General features: G+C 36.1%; 1 protein-coding gene across 1 annotated transcript in view; it reads right to left on the bottom strand.

Annotated features, from left to right (window-relative positions):
- Window positions 1–22,840, bottom strand: part of IKZF3 (IKAROS family zinc finger 3) — a 91,235-nt gene extending 68,395 nt beyond the window's left edge. Inside the window, exons 1-2 of the mRNA XM_040245477.1 lie at window positions 22,768–22,840; window positions 978–1,031 (exon numbers count right to left, since the gene is read on the bottom strand). Coding sequence (XP_040101411.1) covers window positions 978–1,031; window positions 22,768–22,774 — 61 coding nt within the window. The 5' untranslated portion in view covers window positions 22,775–22,840. The remainder of the gene's footprint in view (window positions 1–977; window positions 1,032–22,767) is intronic.
- Between the last annotated feature and the right edge of the window lie 946 nt (window positions 22,841–23,786).

Below are 23,786 nucleotides of genomic sequence, written 5' to 3'. Positions count from 1 at the left end.
TAGAAACTCTGCAGTGGCTTCCTTTCTGCTGCAACCATGACTGGACACGTGGAACAGGACATTTTACTGGAATATAGGAGTAAAATGGAAACATATCACATACGATACATGACTAAGAGGTCCTGAAAATGTAGTCGTCATGGATTCAGGTAAAGTTTCTCATTTCTGCATATCATATACTCTTAGACACTAAGACACTGCTCTAAACAATAGTTTTCTTTTCTCAAGCCTGAAATGATAGATATACAGTGCACGTCTGAACAACTGATATGAGGTACATGTTCAATTAAAACATAAGGTTACAACTCAGAGTAAAATAAAGACGCCTGTGTGGTAAATTTTGTAATATAGCAAAAGCTTTGATTCAAACAAAGTGAGTATATCAATAGAGAAAACACAGAATTTATTTTTAGGAAATAGATTATTTTAAGTATTTATAGTTTATTCTGGAGCAAGGGTCAGCAAACCATGGCCTAAGGCCAAATCGAGCCATGGCCTATTTTTACTAATATATAGACCCAGGAAGTAGGAATGGTTTTACAGTTTTAAAGATTGTAAAAAATATAAAGAAGAATATACAACAGAGACCATATACGGCCCACAACGTCTAAAATATTTACTCTCTTGCCCTTTACAAATAAAGTTTGCTGACCACTGTTCCTGAGTGAAAAGCACAAGTTTTATAAGCTATGATATTGTTCAACAAAAGCTGTCTTAAATCAAATGAGTCAGCTGAAATATTTTTTAAATAAAATAAAAAAAAAACTGAAAAAATAAAAAACATTGGGTGGGGTGGTTTGGCTCTGTGATGTCAGATAACTTATATGATATAAACGGATGCATTATTATTGTATCAGGAACTTCATTTTTTCCACAACACATTTCCATAGCATTTTTATTGCAATCAGAATATTCCTCTTCATTTGAACTATTCAGTAAAGGTATATTTTTAGAGAGGAAAGATCTGATGTTGTTACCTGTGGGCACAGACTGCTCTTGAGTGCTTTTCAGTTCCACATTTGGTTTTATATCTGAAACAAAAAGGATTATAAATATTAGCTTTTTGGAGTAAATTTTTTTCAGATTTGAGCCTTCTAAATTTAATAAGGATGCCACTTTGGAAGATTTACTTGCTGATTTCCTCTCCAGAGCAGGACTATTACCTACATCCTTCCTAAAGTGTCTTAAGGAGAATAAAAAGAATCCATGCAGAAATTATATTTTAAAGAGATTAAGAGGAAAAAATTACTATTCTGTATTTAGTCTGGTATTTTAATTTTTCCATAAAGACCCGAGTTCCTATCTGGTATTGTCTTGTTTCAGTCTAAAGATCTTTCTTCAGCATATCTACTAGTGCAACTGTATGAATGACTTTTCTCAACTTTACATTTATTTGGAAGTATCTTTATTTTGCCTTAAAATTTGAAGGATATTTTTACTTGACATAGAATTATGGACTGACAGTTTTCTTCTGTCACTTTATAGATGGCATTCCACTACGTTCTTATCCTCTATTGTTACTGATGGGAAGAATATTTTCTATCATTGTTTTCCTTTATATATTCTTTTTCTCTGAATGCTTTCAAGATTTTCTCCTTAGTTTTTAGCAGTTTAACTACTATATGCCTAGGTGTGATTTTATTTGCATTTATCTCACATGGGTCCACCCAACTCCTTATCTGTAAAATTGTGTTTTTCACCAAACCTTGTAATTTTTCAGCTATTATTTCTTCAAATTCTTTTTCTCCTCCATCTTTTGCCCTTTTTCTTCAAGGACTTCATCTACATGTACATGTTAGATTTTTTCATATTCCTACATTTTCTTGAAGTCCTGTTCTTTTCCCCTTAAAGTTCTTTTCTCTGTTGCTCAGATTGAATACTTTCATTAATGAATCTTCAAGTTCATTATCCTTTCTTCTGTCATCTTAATGTGCTAACAAGCCTATTCAGTGAGTTTGTTATTTCAGATACTGTAATTTTTAGTTCTAGAATTCTATTTTGATCTTTTTTATAGTCTCTTTCTGGAGTAGGAAATGGCAACCCACTCCAGTATTCTTGCCTGGAGAATCCCATGGACAGAGAAGCCTGGTGGGCTACAGTCCATGGGGTCACAAAAAGTCGGACACAATTGTGTGACTGAGCACACTACACATAGTCTCTCTGCTAGATTTCCTATTTGTTAATTCATTACAACCACATTTTCTTTTGCATCTGAGTATAATTATTACACTGTTTAAGAGTCTTGTCCTCCAATTCTAATATCTATATCATTTTGGGGTTAGTCACCTATGATTTCCTCTTCTCTTGAGTATGGGTCACATTTTCCTGCTTATTCAAATAACCTAATAATTCTGGATTGTACCCTGAAAATTATAAAGATATGTTACAGAATTTCTGGAGTTTGTTATGTTCCTTTGAAGGATATAGGAGATTTTCTTTGTTTATTTTACTTTTTAAAGCACATAGTTAAACTTTATTCTGTTTCATTGTGGTGGGAAGCATCTAGGGTAATCAGTGTCCCAGTACACCTGGGACTGAAGGTTTTCCAAGACTACAGAACTTTCACAGCCTCAGGAAAACTGGCACAAATTGGTCACTCTTGCAGAAGCGTAAATTTCTGTTCAGTTACTTTCACCTCAGATGGACTGCTCAGGGTGTGACCCATACAAGTATAGTTCAAGGATTAGCTAAAGATTTGGTCCAGCTAGAGCATTTATACACAAAAAGCCCTCTCTACCCTCTCCACTCTAGGATTTCCCCCTTTGCTCCTATGATTGCTTGTGATTGCTATGGTTTTTTAAGCCAGTAAAACTGTGGATTATCTATTCAAGTTTTGGTCACCCAGATGCTAAAACTGGGACCTGCCTTTGAGCAAAACAGCCTTAAAAACAGGTTGGTTTTGGTTATTTTCCAATTCCTACAGGTAATAGATTTTTCATATTTTGTCCAGAATTATAATTGTTACCTGCTGGAAGGTTGGTTCAACGAGACCAACCTCCTCTACTACTAGAAACGGAAACTCTCCATTTGTTCTTTATTTCAATGCTGATCATATACCCATAACTGCTCCAGATACCACTGATTTCAAATAATCTACATTTCAGACGTATTTCAATTTTTGTTTTGAAAAATACAGTCACTGCACTTACATTCTATCTTAATATTAAAGTTTAACACACCACCCATTAGATGTTAGCAGCAAAGCCTAAGTGCAGGAAAAATGCAAATATTTTTTAAATAAGCAAGCATTAGTCAGTCAGTCAGTCATGGCTGACTCTTTATGACACCATGGACTGTAGCTCACTAGGCTCCTGTGTCCATGGAATTCTTCAGGCAAGAATACTGGAGTGGGTTGCCATTTCCTACTCCAGGGGATCTTTCTAGCCAAGGATTGAACCCAGGTTTCTTGCACTGCAGACAGAGTCTTTACCATCTGAGCCACCAGGGAAGCCTTTTGTAAAATAAGCAAAGGGGCAGCCTAATATGCAGTGTTAAAACCCAAGATGGGTGAAAGAAACGTCCATACAAGGAATAGGGACAGGCCAGGGTAGGCTGTTGGAAACCAACCAATATGAACAGCGTGCCTGTGTGGGGTGCACATTTAGCATGAGATGAGGAGGGATTCTACATGAAGGGCAGACAGATTGGCAAGTCAGAGCCTAAGCAGGATGAGAAGGGCAGGAGAAACACCTGGGCTGGAGTGATGAAGAACATATCCAAGTAAGGGATGGCCTAGCATGAGGAGTCAGAGCCTGAGCATAGAGAAGAGGCCACCTATGCCGAGGGGTGCTCTCATTTCAGGGAGCAGACAGGGTTAGCAAGGCACCCACATAGGGACAGTGGGGGTGCCAAAGAGCCCAAATGGAGTGAGGAGAGTTTCTATGTATCCAAGGCAAAGTGTCAGAACTTGATTGGGTTGAAGAGGGCAGCCACATATTAAGGGCAGCTTGGCACTGGGATGTGTGCTTGCTTAGTTGCTCAGTTGTGTCTGACTCTTTGCGACCCCATGGACTGTAGCCCACCAGGCTCTCCTGTCCATGGGGATTCTCCAGGCAAGAATACTGGAGTGGATTGCCATGCCCTCCTCCAGAGGATCTTTCCAATCCAGGTCTTCTGCATTGTAGGTGGATTCTTTACTGTCTGAGCCACCAGAGAAGCCCAAGAATACTGGAATGGTTAGCCTATCCCTTCATCAGGGGATCTTCCCGACCCAGGAATCGAACCGGTTTCCTGCATTGCAGGTAGACTTTTTACCAGTTGAGCTATCTGGGAAGCCCATTAGACCCCAATAGTTGAAAAGGGTATCCATGTAGATCAGTGCCTGCAATACAGGATGTCAGAAACCAAATGAGGCAAGGGAAGAATCTTCACTGAAGAGGAAATGCAGTGGCAGTGGATGACTGTTTATACAAAGGAGGATTGATTAGGTAAGAAAAATAGAATAAGGATAATGAGACACAGGTTTTTCTCTGTCAGAGAAGGGAGTTATAAATATGGAAACCTGTGGTCCTATATTGGAAATGGAAGTACTGGCAGGAACACATGGCTTCAACTATATATAAATTGATACAAAATATAGATGGAAATGTGTGTATATGTATGGTATAACACACATGGTCTCTAGCTCTGTCCACTGAGAGCCCCTGGGAGCAGCGACACCACAACAGCTTTCAGGATATGGATATTAATTTCTAAGTATCATTCTCAACTTATAGAAACCATATTCCTTGGAGAAAGAGCTGACTCCAGCACTGGCGGAGGGAAAGGACAGATGAGTCTGGAACATTTTGTTGTGCCACAAAGCAAGGAAGTGCTCACATAAACAAGAACATATATTAAAAGGATATGGAAATTATTTTGAAGGGATTCCCACTGGTCAAATCTGAGACAAGGAAGCATCAAAATTATAATGATAGTATTGGATTACAACCTATTAAAAAGCATAAATTCATGAGTCCATACTGACATTAGTAAGTAGTTGATGAATTTAAAGTCCAGTAACAAATGGAAAAATTTACATAGTTTCAAAATGCTTCTTCTCAAAATATTATTACAAAGATAAAACCAGAAACTATATAGTGAAGAACCTTGTAGACACCACTGAACTGAGTAAAGTGATCATTATCAGTAACAGGACAAATGAAAATTATGTGTCCACTGATAATGAAAAGAACACAGCTTCACTTCTGTGATATACCTGCCAGACATGCACAATCTAAATCTAACCATGAGAAAACGAACTCTAATTGAGGGATAATTTACAAAATAACTGGTTTGTAATTCTCAAAAGTGTCAAAGTCATGACCAACTGAGGAACTATTCCAGACTGAAGGACAGGGAAGAGGCGTGACAACTAAATGCATATGTGATTCTGAGCCAAATTCTCCTGAGGTGAAGGGCATTATAGAAGCTACTGGAGAAATCTGAGTGGGGTCTGAGCATTAAATTGTAGTAATGTCTCAATGTTAATTTCCTGATTTTGATAGTTTCCTGGTTATGTAGGAGAAGGTAGAACACACTCTAAAGTAGTCAAGGGTGGATAGGGCTTTATGTCAGCAACTTACTCTCAAAATTTCCGGAAAAAAAAAAATTAGTTTTTTGTACTGTATTGCAACTTTTCTGTAAGTTTGATAGTGGGAGTTTTTTTAAAGCTTTTTTTTTTCAGCTAACTGTGAAACTTTTAACTGCACACTAAAGGGATTCTGAACCAAAAAAAAAAAAAGAAAGAAAAGTAGCTCAAAAGTTTCACACGAACAATCTTCATGTGAAAACACCTTTTAGTTATTACAGAACAAGATGGCTTTTGATTTGGTGACCTAAAGAAAAAAAGGTCCTAGTCCCCTGAGCCTTTTAAACTCTCTGACAGTGATATTTAAATAGCTCTTAATATTTTTTCAAGCAGCCTTTGTGTGGCGTAAATAACACCAGAAGGAACTGAGTACAGTTTCCAAGGGAAAAAAGGAGATTTTACTATCTGAGTATTCAAAATTTGAAGGAGACATTTAAACCATCTAAGACTTCCCTGGAAGTCCAGTGGTTAAGACTCACGTTTTCACTGTAGGGGACACAGGCTGAATCCCTGGTCAGGGAACTAAGATCCCACATGCTGTGGCACAGCCAAAAAGAAAAGAAAAGAAAACCATCTATAATCAGGCTATATGGATACTCTTCTTAGGTGCTAAAAAATACTTAAAATACAGGAACAAAGCAGACTGAAGTGTATTTCCCCTTCTTGAATGTAAACATCTTTATAAAACTGTGAAGTCTAGTAGTGAATAGATGATAAAGGAATTCCCATCTGAAGACCAGAAGCCTATTAAATATTTATATGTACAGCAAAAGTTTACAGTTTTTAATGGATAATTTTGCAATTCCTTCATACTTCAGTCCAAAAAAGACTTCCAAAAATTTCCATGGTGGGGTCCATTTGGGTATTTTTAATGTGTTGGCAGTCAACATAGTTTTAAACTATTTTCCAAAAAAAAAAAGTGCTCTAGAAAGCTAAGAAGGAAAGGTCCCTATACTTCTTTTGACAAAAATATTAATTCCCTTTACTGATATTAATATATATGGTGCAAATGATGGAAGAATTCCAAAGTGGATTAATTCTGTTGAAATATAATTCCTGTCAATTTTCTACCTCTTCTATTACTTGAATTGGGTAAAGCATGTTCCTGCCTCAGGACTTTTGCTTTTACTCGTCCCTCTGACCAAAATGCTCTTCCCTCAGACAGCCACCTGCCCTATCACCTTTCTTCATTCAGGTGTGTGCTCAAAAGTCACCTTATCAAACCAGCTTTACCTAACTACTCTATAATAAGATGTCATTCTTCATCGTCACGTTTTTCTCATATTATAAAATTTTCTTCATACAATTTCTTCATTTTCACCACCTTACATATATTTATTCATTTTTTTAAAAAAGTATTTATTTATTTGGCTGTGCCAGCTCTTAGTTGTGACATGCAGAACCTCTGGTCTTCATTGCAGTAAGCAGGATCTTTAGTTATGACATGTGAACTCTCAGTTTTGGCAGGTGGGATCTAGTTCCCTGACCAGGGATTGAAACCAGGGCCCCCTGCATTGGGAGCACAGAGTCTTAGCCACTGGACCACCAGGGAAGTTCCTATTTGTTCACTTTTAAAATGTCTCCTCCCCACCCCACCAGAATGTAAACTTAATAAAAACATGGATGTTGGCTATAATTTTTATTGCTTTTTGCTATATTTTCAGCTCTCAAAATAGTACCCATTATGACAGCCACTCAATAAATATTTGTTGAATTAATACATGAACTTTTACATCTCTATCTTTGCTACTTATAAATACTCTAGGTCAAGGTTCTACAAACTACAGCTTATCACCTGTTTTTGTATGACTTGTGAACTGAGTTTACATTTTTTAATGGTTGAAAAAAATCAGAAAGATGCATTTCATACAACTTGAAAATTGTGTGGAATTCTAACATCAGTATTCATAAATAAAGTTTTATTGAAGCACGGCCAAATCCATGTTGTCTACAGCTGCTTCTGTATTCCAAGAGCAGAGTTGAGTACTTGCAACAGAGACTATATGACTTGCAAAGCCAAAAACATTCACTATCTGGTAACCTTTTAGAAAAAGTTTGTCAAGACCTGGTCAAATCTACTATTAATACTAACACTAATACTGGACTGTCCAATACAATAGCCACTAGCCACATGTGCCAATTTGAGTTTAAATTTAAGTTAATTAAAGTTAAAATTTTAGTTTCTCAGTTACCCAACCACATTTCAAGTATTCAACAGAACATGTAGCTAAGGGTCTTTCATATTGGAGAATATAGATAAAGAATATTTCTATTCCCATAGAAAGTTCTACTGAAGAGCACAGCTCTAGATTTTAGAATATCTCATTGCTGCTTGGGATACCACTCAATGCAAAGTTATTTAAAGCAAACATTATAACTTTGAGTCAGGAAAGAAAACATGTATAAAAGTTAAATCAATGAAAATTCTAAAGAAATTATACTAGGGAACAGCTTAACAATGCTCATCTTCTATCAATGTTTTCTAAACTCCTGCAATTGGAATTTTAGGGGAAAGCACTTTCTATTAATGCAGTCATCAAAAAGGTAAAGGATATAGATAGCATCTTCATACAAAGAACTTTATCAATTTTACTGATTAAAAAATTAATGTGACTCTTCAAAGGGTTAAGAAAGAAAACCCACATGATGCCAAACATCCAGATAAAATATTTCTAAATGTACCTATATGGGGCCTCCCAGGTGGCAGAGTGGAGAAACAATCTGCCTGTCAATTCAGGGGACATGGGTTAAGTCCCTAGTTTGGGAAGATTCCACATCTTGCAGAGCAACTAAGTCCATGTGGCACAACTACTGAGCCCATTCTCTAGGGCCCATGAGCCACAACTACTGAGCTTGTGCTCCGCAACAAGAGAAGCCACCACAATGAGAAGCCCATGCACCACAACTGAGAGTAGTCCCCCACTCACCATAAGCAGAGATAGCCAAGCAAAAGCGACGGAGACCCAGTGCAACCAAAAATAAAGTAGGACTTATATATGTGCATACAAAATAAACTCAGCATGTTCATTAGAATTTTTATATCATTAGATAAAATCATTTTTCTTACCTAATTTAAAAGCCAAAATTACAATCCCTACTTAACATTCTTTCATATCAATTTCCCTCCTGCTCTTGCCATAACTAAATAATCTCCTGATATATTTTTTGTTTAATTAAAAAATTACTGTTTTCCATTGACACTGGTGTTGTACTGTGCTTTCCAATGACATTTTACCTCTTAAACAATAAATCTTATGGAAAGATTCTTTAAAAGTTCAATCTTCCAAGACTGGACCAAGAATAAATAGAAATTATGAACAACCCAATTACAAGCACTGAAATTGAAGCTGTGATTAAAAAAATCTCCCAAAAAACAAAAGCCCAGGACCAGATGGCTTCACAGGAGAATTCTATCAAACATTTAGAGAAGAGCTAATGCCTATCCTTCTAAAACTCTTTTTAAAAATTGCAGAGAAAGGAACACTTCCAAACTCATTGTACAAGGCCACTATCACCCTGATACCAAAACCATACAAAGACAACATAAACAATAAATCTTATAAAAAATACATAGCTTCTGTAACTGATATAGTTCACAAATATATTGGACTGTTAAAGTTAAAGGTTATTTCTTTTGTAGTTTTCCAAGCACTCTACAAATTCAAAGCTTTATTAGCAATCTCGAATTGTTTTCTACCAGAAGTGAAAACAAGCCTCATCATAGCTTGCTGAGAAATGACAATTTCAAATTTGTTTTTACTCCTTCAGATTCTCTCTTTGACAAAGATGCTGTTTAAAAAATTTCATAAGTTAGAATTTTTGTTAAATATACCAAGATTTTTCTCTGAGATTCTAGCATTTTATGTGCTACAAAATGAAAAGGGGTAGATTACAAATAAAATTTAAAGTTGAAAATGGTTAAGGATCTGGTTAATTGAGATTTCATCAAAATTCACACGTGAATAATATGTTGTCTATGAACAAAATCAAATATTTACATTAGCAACAAAACATGCAACCATATTTTTAATTTGAATGATTGTAAACTTGTTTTCATTTTGTTACTTTAAGTAATTATCATTCAGTAAAGGATATCTGCTAATAAACATGGAACTCTGCTCAACGTTATGTGGCAGCCTGGTGGGGAGGGGACTTTGCGGGAGAATGGATATATGTATGGCTGAGTCCCTCCAATGTTCACTTGAAACTATCACAACACTGTTAACTGGCTATGCTCCAATACAAAACAAAAGTTAAAAAAATGAATACCAGCTAATATAATTCTATTTTTAATTTCAGAGATCAGATTTCCACTTGCTGGTCTGTCTTTCCAGCATAGCGTAGGAGCTAAAAGAGAGCAAAATGTCAATCTCAGAAAGAGCCTTGCACTGAGTTTGCCAGCTGTCCTCAGCACTGGTGCCTGACAGCAGCCAGAAAGTTGTCTTTGAGTGTCAGCATTTCCCTTTACCTTCATCACAATAAACTGATTTCTCTATCTCCATACCTCTTTCTTAAATTTAAAATGTCCACTTTTACTTTTTAACAAAAAGCTTTGGAAACCGAGTCACTGACTACAAAATGATCCTTATAATCAATGAAATTAGAAACGTTGGAATTGAAGTAGATATCTTACCTACCTTATCTCTTCTTTCCCTGCCACTTGATATTTGAGTTTTCTCCAACATCCAACTATTTGGATTATGAAGTCTCTGCTTAGACACTTCCAAAAATACAGAAGTTATACTTTTCCTTTTCAGAAAAATTCTAATGTTTTAAAAAGTTCCTCCTTAAATACAGTGGAACTCAAAATTTCCTGAACTGTCCATTTCAGGTCCTACTTCAGCTTTCTGGGAACATCCAGAATAAATTATTACATAAATGCTACCACTTCCCTAACCATGGTGAGAGCTTTCTTCTGAACCTGGTTTTGTTTGCCTATGGTCCTCCAAAAATGTGGCATCAAGCACTTAGCCCAAGAATGCAAATGAGACTTCATATTATCTCATAGCATCTCTGGAAAATAAACAGGTGCAATGGCATTTATTATTCTTTCCATTTTACAAACAAAAATTTAAGACAAAAGAATGACAAAAAATATAAAGTCATGTAATTGTCCAAAGGTACAATGTCAGTGGCATATTACAAAGAGAAGCAGGATTCCTCTCTTGAGTTTCAACCTTTGTTTCAAAGAATTTAAATAATGTTTTAAGGTGCTTTCCTATATAGATTATAAATCTTGGAAGAAGGTCAGAACTAGAAGACATTTTAGACCCAATTAATTTCAAATACCTCAAGGGAGAGGAAAGGAAGATATAAAAAAGGGGGGGCATGCCTTAAAATGAGAATAGTCTCTCCAACCATGAAATCCTTCCTTTCCTTCCTCTTTGGACCAACGTAAAGGTTAAGAGACATCAAAAATACTTCTCTAAAAACATCAGATCAATATAGCCCACGTTACCCTCTTTTTTTTTTAAACAAAATATTCCATTTTCCCTATATTAAATGTGAAGAAATTATAGACTGCAGGGCACAGATCTTTTTTTTTTTTTTCAGGGCACAGATCTTAAACAGCAAATTCAATATCTAGTGTTTTTTTCCTTGAAAGGTCTGTTACTCTAAAGTTGTAGAAAAATATATTTTACCATGGGTATCACGTGCCAACAAACATGCAGAGAGAAAAGGAAGAATGAGCATTTCATGCCATTGACACTTTTAAAAATTGTCTGTGCTAAAATGATTGAATCCAACATACTGCAAGTAAGATTTTCATTTTGTAACTGTAAAATGCCTAGTTGGTTATAAAATAACTGAAGTTAAAAACAAAATATCAATTGAAGATGGGTGACAGACTTAAATGTGAAAACTACAACAATCAAATTTCTAGAGGAAAGTATAGGAGAATATTTTCATGGCCTTGGATAGGCAAAGACTTAATCCCCAAAGGAAAAAAAATGACAACTTAGTCTTCATTAAAATTAAGAATTCTGTTTATCAAATAGATTAAGAAAATAAATAAACAAGTTACAGACCCAGAGAAATATTTGCAATACACATCTGATGAAGTTTATGCTTCTAAATTTTAAATGCCTACAAAATCAATAAGAAAAATATAAACAATCCAATTTTTTTAATGTACAGAAGACTTATAGCACTTCAAGAAAAAGAACATGTAAATAGCCAATAAACATACAAAAAGGTACTCAACATCATTATTCATCAGGAAAATACAAATTAAAACCACAATGAAATACCACTACACACCCACGAGAATAGCTAAGATTTAAGACTGACAACAGTAAGTGTTGACAAGATGTGGAACAACTGGGGATCACCAGTGAGAGGGTAACAAGTCCAACCACTTCAGAAACTGTTTGGCAGTATGCATCATACCTAAGAACACACCCACACTATGACCTAGAAATGCTAGTCCTAGATATATATCCAAGAGAAATGAATGTATATGTCCATCAAAAGACATGTACAAGAATATTCATCATATAGATAAACAATGGAAATAAATCCAATGTCCATCAACAGTACAATGAATAAACAAGTTGTATATTCATACTACTCAGTAATAAAAAAGGATGAACTATTAATAAATGTAACAATATAGATGAATCTCAAAGGTATGTTGAGTAAAAGAAACCAGACACCCAAAAAGGACCTACTGTATGATTTATGCAGAAGTCAAGAACAAGAAAACTGATCTATGGTTACAGAAGTCTGAACAGTGCTTTACTTGGTGTGCGTGCTCCGTCACTTCAGTCATGTCCGACTTTTTGCAGTCCTATGGACTGTAGCCCATCAGGCTCCTCTGTCCATGGGGATTCTCCAGGCAAGAATACTGAACTGGGTTGCCATGCCCTCCTTCTGGGGATCTTTCTGACCCAGAGATTAAACCCATCTCACTTATGTCTCTTGCATTAGCAGGAGGGTTCTTTACCACTAGTGCCACCTGAGAAACCCTTTTTACTTGGTGTAAAGGGAGGTTTTGTAAATGGGTACAAAGGGAATCTTCTGGAGTGATGCGAATGTCCTGTATCTTTTTCTAAATTTTATTTTACTGAAGTATAATTGATTTAAATGCTATGTTTCTGGTATAAAATGTTTCCTATCTTGACTTTGAAGGAATGCATATAGATAAAAATTAATCAACCTGTATATGTAAGAAACGTATACCTTGTTGGATAAACTATTCCTTAATTAAAAATAAATCTATTGAACACAGTCATTTTCAAATATCTAGAACACCAAAGGAGTTCCTGGAGGTCCAGTGGTTGGGACTTGGCACTGTCACTGTGGGGTTCTGGGTTCAATCCCTAGTCAGAGAACTAAGATCTTGCAAGCCACATAGTTTAGCCAAAAAAAAAAAAAAAAAAAGCCCAAACCTTAAAAATGCAATTATAGCAGTATCTTCTCTCTTTTAAAAAAATGTTTGAATTTTTGGAGATTTTCATAAGTTTTCTATAGTTTTTATGGACTAAAACTATCCTCTGAATGGGCACCATGTAAAAATTCTTATGGTGAGGAAATTTATTTACATGTTATGTACCACCTAAATATGAAGATATTTTCAGTGATAGCTAATTCTCCAATCAAATTTTCCTGAGGATTGAGATTTCAAGATTTGCTTCAATTTTGATCTTTGATTTTTTCCCTTTTTTCACTAAACTTAGGCTACAGATAATTTGTGTCATTCATCTTTGGGAAACAAAAACAAACAAAATCTCTTGATCCACATCTATGCTTCTCTCCAGCAATAGCCCCACTTATTTCTCTGCTTCACTTTCTAGCTAAACTTCTGGAGAATATAACCTGTACCCAGTGATTCTACTTCTTCTATTCCCCTTCCTGCTTTAACCATTTCAGTCTGGTTTCCATCCCCACAACTCCACAAAAACCACTTTTGTTAAGGTCACTAACAAGTTTTACGTTGCCCCAGACCAGCCCACACTATTTGTCCTCACTTTACTTGATTTTCCAGCAACAGTGAACATAGCTGTTCACTCTCTCCTCTGAATTCCGTTACACCACACTCTGTTGGTTTTTCTACTTGTCTCGCCATGCTGTTTCTCTTATGTTAGCCCCTCCGCCTCTACATGACCACCTAAATAGGACGCTTCTCAGGGCTTGATCCCGAGCCCGCTTCTCACAATAGGTGGCCCCAATCATTCTCATGGCGCTAGTCGGACATGACTGAGTGACTGAACTGAAACTGAACTGAAAGATCATCTACATGCTGAGGATGACCAAATTTCTATCTCTAGCCAGAATTTTTATTCAGAGGAGAGGTGCACCAACCCTGCCCTGACCATTATTCTTCCTTTTAGCACTGTTCTTTTATAACACTTCAAATAATTCAAATCTTTTCATTGGGGATTTATTTGAGAGCCTACCTTCCTCAGTTCAGTTGCTCAGTCATGTCCGACTCTTTGCAACCCCCTGAATTGCAGCACGCCAGGCCTCCCTATCCATCACCAACTCCCAGAGTTCACCCAAACTCATGTCCATCAAGTCAGTGATGCCATCCAGCCATCTCATCCTCTGTCATCCCCTTCTCCTCCTGCCCCCAATCCCTCCCAGCATCAGAGTCTTTTTCAATGAGTCAACTCTTCACATGAGGTGGCCAAAGTATTGGAATTTCAGCTTTAGCATCAGTCCTTCCAAAGAACACCCAGGACTGTAAATTCCAAGCAGGCAAAAGCATTGTTGTCTTCTTCACCATTGTATTGCCAATATTTTGCATACAAGACACATAACAGTGAACAGTTTTTGAATGAAGAATGAATGAATAGACATTTCTGACTTTTGAATTACATTGCTATTAATATAAATGTTATATTACAAGGTAAGTCAAAATCAAATGTTATAAAAACTTTCATTGCTCAGCTATCTTTTAAAACCAGGATATAAACAATAAAAATATATTCTAAAACAATGGGAATACCAGACCACCTGACCTGCCTCTTGAGAAACCTATATGCAGGTCAGGAAACAAAAGTTAGAACTGGACATGGAACAACTGGTTCCAAATAGGAAAAGGAGTACATCAAGGCTGTATATTGTCACCCTGCTTATTTAACTTATATGCAGTGTACATCATGAGAAACGCTGGGCTGGAGGAAGCACAAGCTGGAATCAAGATTGGTGGGAGAAATATCAATGACCCCAGATAGGCAGATGACACCACCCTTATGGCAGAAAGTGAAGAAGAACTAAAGAGCTTCTTGATGAAAGTGAAAGAGAAGAGTGAAAAAGCTGGCTTAAAACTCAACATTCAGAAAACTAAGAACATGGCATCCGGTCCCATCACTTCATGGCAAATAGATGGGGAAACAGTGGCTGACTTTATTTTGGGGGGCTCCAAAGTCACTGCAGATGGTGACTGCAGTTGTGAAATTAAAAGACACTTACTCCTTGGAACAAAAGTTATGACCAACCTAGACAGCATATTAAAAAACAGAGACATTACTTTGTCAACAAAGGTCCGTCTAGTCAAGGCTATGGTTTTTCCAGTAGTCATGTATGGATGTGAGAGTTGGACTATAAAGAAAGCTGAGCGCAGAAGAATTGATGCTTTTGAACTGTGGTGTTGGAGAAGACTCTTGACAATCCCTTGGACTGCAAGGAGATCCAACCAGTCCATCCTAAAGGAGATCAGTCCTGGGTGTTCATTGGAAGGACTGATGTTGAAGCTGAAACTCCAATACTTTGGCCACTTGATGCGAAGAGCTGACTCATTTGAAAAGACCCTGATGTTGGGAAAGATTGAGGGCAGGAGGAGAAGCGGATGACAGAGGATGAGATAGTTAGATGGTATCCATATGTCCATACCGACTCAATGGACACAAGTTTGGGTAAACTCCGGGAGTTGGTGATGGACAGGGAGGCCTGGTATTCATGGGGTTGCAAAGAGTCGGACACGACTGAGCGACTGAACTGAACTGAACTGAACTGAAAGATATAAAGATGATCTACTGCTAACCCAGTGTGTGCTATGAAAGTGATGTTTCACTAATACTTTTCAAACTGTGGGCCATGTTTATCAGATTTTAGTGTGCACAAGAATGCCCTAGGAATCTCATTAAAATGCAGATTTTGATTCAGCATGTCTGGCCTGAGATTCTGCATCTGTAACATGTCCCAGATGTTGCCAGTGCTACTGGTCCACACACCACACTTAGATTAACAGGTGTTTAAAGGATCTTTGTAAATGAATTATGAATTAAACTGAACATGTGCTGGATCCTAACTTTACTTCTAGTAGAATGCAAGGTGATTTTTGTACACATCATCTTATTCAGACTTGCTGGTCTCTTGCAGTATTATAAACTTAGAGGAGTTCTCAACCTTATCAAGACCAAGTGCCCTCCTCTTTTAGAAAAAGTATTTTATAATACCTCTTTACCCCAGGTCGACCCCTGGGTTGGGAAGATCCCATGGAGAAGGGAACAACAACCCACTCCAGTATTCTTGCCTAGAGAATTCCATGGACACAGCAGCCTGGCAGGCTACAGTCCATGGGGTAACAGAGAGTCGGACACAACTGAATGATTAACACACACACACACACCATCATAAATTAAATATAACCTATCCACACATCGAAGTTTTCTAAAAACAAAAACCTAACTGTAACATAAATGTGAAATAAAATAATTTGTTTTAATATCTAAATGTACTAATAAATTATTATACAAGACATAATAAGAAGGTAGTCAGATGTGTTTATAGAATCATCATGAATGCAAGAGACAAAATATGCAAGATATAGCTTGCATCAATAATGGCAAAAGTCTTGGCTCCAAACTAAAGAAAGAATCATCTTCCTTTAACTTATTGGGTTGGTCAAAAGGAACCCAGACAAACTTTTTGGCCAACCCAGTAGACAGCAGTTTCATTCTTAAACAATTTAGATTGCATTAAAACCATACAAGAATATGCATAAAATACAGTTCAGTTCTAGCAGTCATTAGGTGACATAAAATATTACTAAGTTTCAGAAAAGCAAGAGATTCCAACCTAGAATAGGGAACAGCTTCCTAAAATTTAGACTGCCAGTTGCTGATCTGTGGTAGAGGCAAAGGGTCAATAGCTAAGTAGCAGTGGTCCCTATACTAATATCCTTACCTAAACAACTTTACATGAGCACATATGCATAGGAAAAAAATATTCTGTGGATGAAAAATGAGCATGCTCAATAATCAACTTTTTATGAATGTGGAGTTATATCATAGCTGATGTAAAATATAATAGCTCCACTCTGAAAAAACAGTTTTCATAATATTTAACAACTAATCATTTTTGCCATCATCTGCCTTTATCTCTGCAATTGAAGATCATTTGTTATACACTTGTGCACAGTGTAGACAGTAGCACAAATGTATATCAGAGTCAAATACTTTCATGTGTATCACTTACCAAATATTAATGCATTGAAGATTATCCCTATAAAATGTATATTCAGACCTCAAAATAAAACTTTTTAACCAGCTCTTTGAAAATATTAAAAATTTACAAATGTGATATGAGTAAGATCGTGGTTGTGCACTGGAATTTTTTCCCTGTGCATATTTGCTTATATAAAATTGCTCTCATGTTCTAAATATTCTGCTATGTTAACAGTCTCTCAAACAGATAATACTTTGCAAATAAACTGATCGTGGTGTGATAGAGAAATCAAATGAAGTAAAATATGGTATTCTCAACTTTTAAAAGCAAAACATTTGTTGTGAAGAAATAGTTTATTTTGGCTTGCTGAAACACTGCAAAAAAATGTAGCAAAGCCAAGGATTAGATTTCACTATGTTATTTTGCCCAAAGTTAAGCCAGTATTGGATTAGAAAAAAATAACAGTATTCGTCCTGTTGAATTCAGCCAACATTCAAAGCTCTTCTATCAAACCTTTAATAGCACCTCTGACAAATTAACCAGAAAAATTAACTAGCTTTCATGTCACTATTTTATTTACTATCTTTACCATAAAAGTTGAACAAATAAATAGTCAAATGACCAAACATAAGCAATTTATTAGTTTATTTATTTAATAAATATGACTGCAGTCCTACTATGTGCTAGGGACTAGGTGGGGTACTAGTTGTTACTGGTGATAAAAAAGATCTCTACACTTTGGAATCTGACAGTTTGGATGGGGCAACAGGTGTACTAATGACCAAAATATGCAAGAAATCCAGTTAAATAATCTTTAAATAATTAAGAGGTAAGAGTAAAAAATACAGTTTCGCACTGCTTCATCAGTGATGCTATTGAAATGTTTTCCATTTCTCTTATTTTAAAAAGTTTCCTTTATAAACCCACAAATAACCTGATGTGCCAAAAATGTTATCTCTAAAAACAGTTGCTAATAAATACAATTTGTGATATGTTGCAAATTCCATTGATATAATGTCAGGAGGTAAGCGGCTTTTGAATTTTTGATGTATAAAAAGCACTGCTTCATAAATGCTTTTATTCTGTTTCATATCTATTATTAAACATTTAGTTTTTTCTGTCTTCTAGATGGGCTACCTGTCCAATATAATATGGTACTGACTCCAAATTATACGGATTTACTCTACATCACTTTGTACTCTAAGAACTTTAATTCTGGATGCAAAAGCAGATTTCATTAAGGCTGAAAAAATTATCTCATTCAGGATCATTAGGGATTATTTTGACAGATTTTACAGCAATAATAATTAATAGTTATGTTATATATATACACCACTTTTCAAATAATCCCCCTATAATAGAAATATAATCATTGTTTCATTATTTCATCTTTTTTAAAAAAGTGATTCAAAAGGGCTTAGGGTCATCCTTATGATTTCTAATTATTATGAATGTGCCAGTTAATGGGAGAGTTGTATTTTCAAAAGGCTTAACAGCAGCCTACTCTATGTTCTTGTGATGTTTAGAATCTTTTTCCACAATAACTAATGTATGTTTAACACATTCAAAAAACATTTATTGGGTACTTGCTACAGGCAGCTTCTGTGTTAATCACTCCTTTTTTCACACAGGGTCTAGAACTACAGCTTGAGTTAGGAGCCAACTCATACCGGTTATCTGATAAAAGACCTACCGATAATCTTTTAGTCCTAAGTGTAAATATATACACTGACGACAAACTTTTAACAACATATTAAAAATGTATCACCAGGAAAATGTATGATAATTTTATGATACCATTCATGTATCTTACTGACTGAGAAAGTAAATTTCCCCTCATATTTGATCCATATTTTAATGGACTAATATGTGATCCTGAAATCTGCTCATGTTAAAAGGTAAGGTTTAGCATTAAGTAATATGCTAGTCAAAAAATCAATAACATTTTTGTTTTCTAAGCTTTCCTTTCTGTTATACCATTTTAAATACTTAAACATTTTTCTGAGTTCTAACAAGGAATTGCTAGCACCAATCCCTTATTCACAAAGAGTAATTAATAAAAGGCATCATAATAAAGATAATGAAAATGACTTTTCAGCACCATTTTTTCAAAGTTTTTTTATGTGGACCATTTTCTTAAATTCTTTATTAGATTTGTTACAATAATGCTTCTGTTTCATGTTTTGGTTTTTTGACTATGAGGCATATGGGATGTTAGCTCCCTGACCAGGGATCGAACCTGCACCCCTGCAGTGAAAGGCAAAGTCTTAACCACTGGATCATCACCAGGGAAGTCCCTTTTGGGCACCATTTTGAAACTTCAATGCAACAAACTCTGAGGATCTTTTATGAACCAGGAACTCCTCTTTGCACTGAGTATACAAAAATAAGACATAGTTTCTGCTTTCAGAAGCTTAAAGACCAGTGGGGGAATAAACACTTGAATCGGTAAATAATTTCAATATAATTGGGAGAAGTATGCATAATAAGGAAAGGCCCTTAGCCCAGCTGGATGGAGGTGAGGGACTGAATAGAATGACCACCAGAAAGCACCAGGAAAAGACATGAGGAGATCCTTCATGGTGATAATGCATGAAAAAATGAGTAGGCATAACAAGGTAAAGAATGGGATGAAAATTTTAGGAAAGACATGGAAGTATGAAACAGCATATTAGATTGTAGCAAACACAACCAGAAATTTTCTTAAATTATGTTCTACCAGGACCCCATGACCTTTCTGTGGCTTTTGTTCCTTTGAATTTTATCAGTTCAACCTTCACATGTTCATAACGGAGGGCTAGTAAACCACCATCTGGAGGCTGTATCTATGTAAATACCATCCATCCAGAACAGAGAAAGGAAGCTAGAAATGAAAAAAATGGCTACCACAAAAGCCATGTGGTGGGAAGCTGACATCAAGAAGGAGACGAAAATTACACAATAACCTGGGAATATTTAGCGTAGGGGCATTCAGCTCTGCACAGTTCGAAACCCCATGAGAATACACTACAGAACGATATATAACCTGATGCTCAGAATACTGCGTCTGGGTCCCTAAGATAAAGTTTTCTCTTGTGGACCTCACTTATAAGGGGTCTGTGTAACAAATACTCTTAGAAAGATTTCTTCCCAATAATGTTGAAATAAAAAAGGTTTTTAAAAATATTTATTTATTTAGCTGCATTGGGTCTCAGTTGTGGCACATGGGCTTTTCTCATGGCATGTGGGATCTTCATTCCCAGACTGGGATTGAACCTGCATTGCCTGCATTAGAAGTGGGATTCTTAACCACCAGACCACCAGGGAAATCCCAAAAGTTTTATATTAAATAAGAAATATGCCAATACCTATAAAATTCGTATTTGTGAACTACCCATTTCTCAACTATCAGATAGAAGGGATATTATTACAGCACAAAAAACAAAATTCAGTAACATAAAGAATATCTGTGTAGAAAATATTCAGGATCACAAATTGGGAGAAAAGAAAACAATTCTAGTTCTCCATTTATTACATGCATTAACTCTTCATCTTTACATGACAAACTTTCTATTTCAAAAGCTTATTTCATCTGACATCTTCACACACAGAAATTCTCAATAAATATCTGGTGATGAGTGAAAAAATGAATAACTTTTTAAAAAGATTTTATATGTTGAAGAAATACTGACTATATAGTTTCACATTTCACAATAAACCATAGCATAATAATCTGGCCCCCAAATTAGGCAGAAAATAAAAGTACTTCATCAAGTACTCTACTTGCTTACAGTGCCAACACATGACAGGTATACACTATAGGTCAAATTCTAAACTGGGACCAAAATATCAAAATAATATAAAAGTACTTTATTTAAATATCAAACACATGGGCCAGATTAGCCAATCTTGAGTGGCTATAATAAACCAGATATTTTATTACACCAAATACTCTGATCCTAAAGGACATGATGTTAGAATAACCAAATTCACATCACTAACCCTTCGTTCATCTTAGTTTTTAAGTGTGAAATCTTTGCATCAAGCATACCATATAACATCCATCTCCACGGATTATGAATATAATCTACTCATCTAAACTCACCTAGTGATTCAATTCTGTATTCTCTTTCCATTTATAGCCTGTACATTCCAAATAAAATTCTACACAAGTTTTCGTTCCCTTTTTATTCAGCTTATCAAAAAGTCACTGTTAGGGCTTTAATATCCTGAATTATGCTATTTAGTTAATAATTTCTTTATTTCACATTAAATAAATGAATTCAGGGGCATTAACATTTATCGAGAAACATTCCAGTTTCCACTATCTTACACTAATTCATATGTTATTCTTGAGCATGAAATGATAATGACTAGGAAAAAATAGTGTTGGAGTATTGATCTATCACTTCACAAAAATAAACTCAGGAATTCATTTGAAATAATTAAAGCCGGAGTGTTTTTTAAGTTATTTTTTCTAGTGTACAACAACCTAATTTTTTCCTGTTCTTGGTCAATGAAATCTTTACATGATACGAATTACACATCATAAACCATTTTTCAAATATTCAAAGTATAAATTTTTAGATTTACTTTTAAACCTTGATTTAAAGCAAAAAGTTTTTCATAAGAGAAAAGCCTCAAATATTTTTCAATAATGATCATTAAATTTTTTTTTTTTACAGAATACTAAATGTGTACTGTGCACTGACTTATCATTTGGCGCTCTACTTAGAGGGAAAAAAACACATGTAAGTGCCAAGTCAGTTTAAAATTATAAACATACCCATGTGTAAATCAAAGTTTACAATCACAGTACTGTGCTCAATTATACATGAAACAAAATTTATTTTGTGTCCTGACATAGTCAATCAAGTTTTAATAACGTCATAGATCCTAGACCTAAAGCAGCCAAAGATCAAGGTATACTAGCAATAAGAGAGCCTTCAATCATTATGAAGAAAATATCCAAGCTACTGATAATTATTTATCAAGTTAACATTTTAATTAGGTGTCAGTGTCTCATTTACTAATAGAATGAATACGTTTCTCGCAAATTTTGATTTTCTATTTTCTGATTTTCTCCTCCAACTTGAGATGCACCTGCCATTTTCGAGGTTTTAGAAACACTTGTTGAGAAAACTGTTGAAAAGTTTAAAATAAGACTGTGAAATTTTAGTTATCCCAAGGAAGTATATATACCCCAACAATACTGAAAATTTGGGGGGAAGTGAGGATAGTTTAATGACTTTCAAAATTAATTCAAATGAAACTTTTCATGTGAGCTTGATTTTTTGCTTTGAGTAAATAAGTTATCATTACAAGATTGAGTACCAAGGGAAGCACAAATGCCATTACTTAAAAATTTACCTTCCCATATGACAGCATTTACCCTTAGAGGGTAAAAAAAGTCACCTTTCATCCTAAAGAAGTCACTCAGGTTAGCCCAATTCCAATGGACATTGAAGCCATGGACGAAAAAATCATGCAAAAGGATTAGTTATTCCACCTTAGGTTTGCTGCCATTTCAGGGACACCCCATAAGTACTCCTCCTCTGCAGAATCAGAGTTGACCCCTGACAAACCCCTAAGAGGTAAAACTGCGGAGAAATTACCACTGTCCAAAGTTAGGTTGGGGGTGGGGGGGAGGTAGCAAATGAGAGATGTATGAAAACCGACACGTTTTGCCCTCTGAAATGCCTATTTACTTTTGACAAAAGAAATAAATAGAAGCAAAACCGAGATTCAGAAGGAACTCTCTCTGCTGCGTGCACCGGTTGAGCATTTCAAAGACCCCTTAGAAAAGAAGCAGGCTGGAGGCTCACCTTCCATCTCGCCGCCGGGCTGGGCTGGAGCTGCCGCTCTGGCTACCCAGCCGCTCCACGTGCTCCTGCCTTCGCCGGGACGCAGCGCGCAGCTGGCGGGAGATTCCCAGCGCGGGGAGTCCCCGGGATCCGGCTGCCGCGTCGGCGCAGATTGAAAGGGGCAGGAGCCGGCGACCGGACTGTGCGCGGGGTTACAGCGGCGCTGGCTGGCGGCGGCTTTAAAGGACGCTCACCGCCGAGGTATCTACTGCGCCTCCAGCCGCCTTTTGAATGTCAAAGCCGAGAACCCCAATAGGAAGGAAATGGCAAGACAGTAAATTGTCTCCAAATGTCTATTTTAGAAGGATAATGGATAAGAGAGTAATATCACATGGCGGGAGGGAGGATCTGGATTGCTTTCTTGCCAGTCTAAGTTCAAAGAGGTTTGTCTTGAGCAAAATCTGGAACTTTTGATCTAGATTCAGGGATGATAGCCATAAATGCCATCAATGAGCACTCTATTAAATGTAATATGTTCTTCTTCCTCAACTTTTCATCTCACATAATAAAAGTTCTTGGTCCAAGTTTTCAGGAGGTTCCAAGACAGTTCCAAAGAGTGTTGGCACTTTCATCAACTCAACTTTTTCAATTTTGGAAGCAATATTCTCACTTTATTTTCCCTTTTGGAAACTGCTTGGTTTATTTCCCACCACTCACAAAACACTACACGTTGTATTTGTGTGTTTATTTTCTACTACCTTACCTTCTTCCAAATAGGATCTGAGACAGCTTACAAAAATACATATATAAGGTATCAGTGCTAAGAGATTGGGGTGGGAAGGGGAAGATACACTAAAGACAGTAAAATTGACTCAAAGATGTTAGTTGTATACAGAGTGAACATCTTTTCCCAACATCCTTCCCACATTATAGAGATCAAGCACACATTATAGGGAGAGGGAAAGGGGAGGTGAACATATAATTTTTAAACAACAGAATTTTTCTTCACACTGAAGTTGAAGTTACCCAGTATGTTAAAC

The sequence above is a fragment of the Oryx dammah genome, unplaced genomic scaffold (genome assembly GCF_014754425.2).
Source record: "Oryx dammah isolate SB20612 unplaced genomic scaffold, SCBI_Odam_1.1 HiC_scaffold_8, whole genome shotgun sequence".
Lineage (NCBI taxonomy): Eukaryota > Metazoa > Chordata > Mammalia > Artiodactyla > Bovidae > Oryx > Oryx dammah.
Note: the sequence above shows the minus strand (reverse complement) of the source record. Positions and strands in the feature narration are given on the sequence as shown.